The sequence below is a fragment of the Austrofundulus limnaeus genome, unplaced genomic scaffold (assembly GCF_001266775.1).
Source record: "Austrofundulus limnaeus strain Quisiro unplaced genomic scaffold, Austrofundulus_limnaeus-1.0 Scaffold853, whole genome shotgun sequence".
Lineage (NCBI taxonomy): Eukaryota > Metazoa > Chordata > Actinopteri > Cyprinodontiformes > Rivulidae > Austrofundulus > Austrofundulus limnaeus.
Window position 1 is genome coordinate 124,920 of NW_013953255.1, and position 1,206 is coordinate 126,125.

Consider the following 1,206-nt stretch of genomic DNA (forward strand, 5'->3'; position numbering starts at 1 on the left):
GATTACAAAAAAAGCTGACAACTACTCAGACAGCAGCTTGTATGAATCTTTGACTTTGTTTAGGAATAAAACTCCAGCTTTTAAAAGTATTGTAAACAGTTTTGGTATTTACCTAATTTAGTCAGGTCTAATAAATGATGATTTTAACCTTTATTTTAAATAAAGTTGAACATTATCACCTCTAGGTTCATCTACCACATAAGTCTTTCTAAATATTTTTAAATATTCTCACCATCTGTATAGGATTTTGACCAAGATGTTTTCCATCTTTAGTGTCTGTGTGTGTTGTTATATTAAGGTTTTACAGATGACCCCAGCCACAGCACATAAACCTGATAAAGACCCACACGTCTGACCCTCCATCACTTCTGGAGAAGCAGGAGTTTTGTCAGCTTGCTGCTCTGGAGCGTACAGATGTGTGTTAACTGTTAACTGTTGCTTCCCATCAGTCTGGGAAAGGTTAAGTAATTTTGGACTCCATCGTCCTACAGAGAAGGATTATTAACAGTAATGATGCTTTCAGGATGCCATTGACCTTTTCCTGGGAAACTTTGCTGTTGATGAGTCTGATGGCCCCACTCCTCTCCGTGTGCAGAAGGACTGGAAGTTCCTCACAGTAAGAGCTTTACTCACCTCTGTGGCAGCAGGAGGCAGTGGGACTGGTCCAAACCTATGAATAATTCTGTTTTATTTGTTTGTTTTTTTCTTCAGCTGCCCATTGTTATGGTGGTTGCATTTTCTATGTGCATCGTCTGCCTTCTAATGGCTGGTAAGTTAAAAATAATTCTCTTGTTTTAGGATCAGTTCTGTTTCTGTCCTGTTAACTACCGTATTTTTCGGACTATAAGCCGCACCGGACTACAGTATAAACCGCACTCGCCGTTTTAAAAAAAAAACCCCGCGAACATTAACATATAAGCTGCACCCCCAACATAAAAAAAACAGTACACCCAAAATTGTCGTCAAAAAAGTGAATTCAACATCAAAACATAAAAAGCAAACCTTTAGGAATTAAAGTTCGGAGGAATACGGTTCAAATAACTGACCTTATTTTGGTAGTTTTCTTTAACAGTTTCTGCTCCAACAAAATGTCTCATTCATCGTCCTCCGGTGCACTGAAACCATCGAAGTCCTCCTCTTCAGTGTCGGAGTTAAACAAGCTGAGAAAAGCTGCGTCACACAGCGGTATCTGTTGTCCTCCTGAGG

The 1,206-nt window shown here is 39.4% G+C and overlaps 1 protein-coding gene across 1 annotated transcript in view; it reads left to right on the forward strand.

Moving 5' to 3' along the window:
• Positions 1-1,206, forward strand: part of sacm1la (SAC1 like phosphatidylinositide phosphatase a) — a gene marked incomplete at its 5' end in the record, with an annotated part of 22,518 nt that overhangs the window by 17,554 nt on the left and 3,758 nt on the right. The window contains 2 exon segments of the mRNA XM_014029101.1: positions 524-616; positions 712-769. Of these exon segments, the coding sequence (XP_013884555.1) occupies positions 524-616; positions 712-769 (151 nt within the window).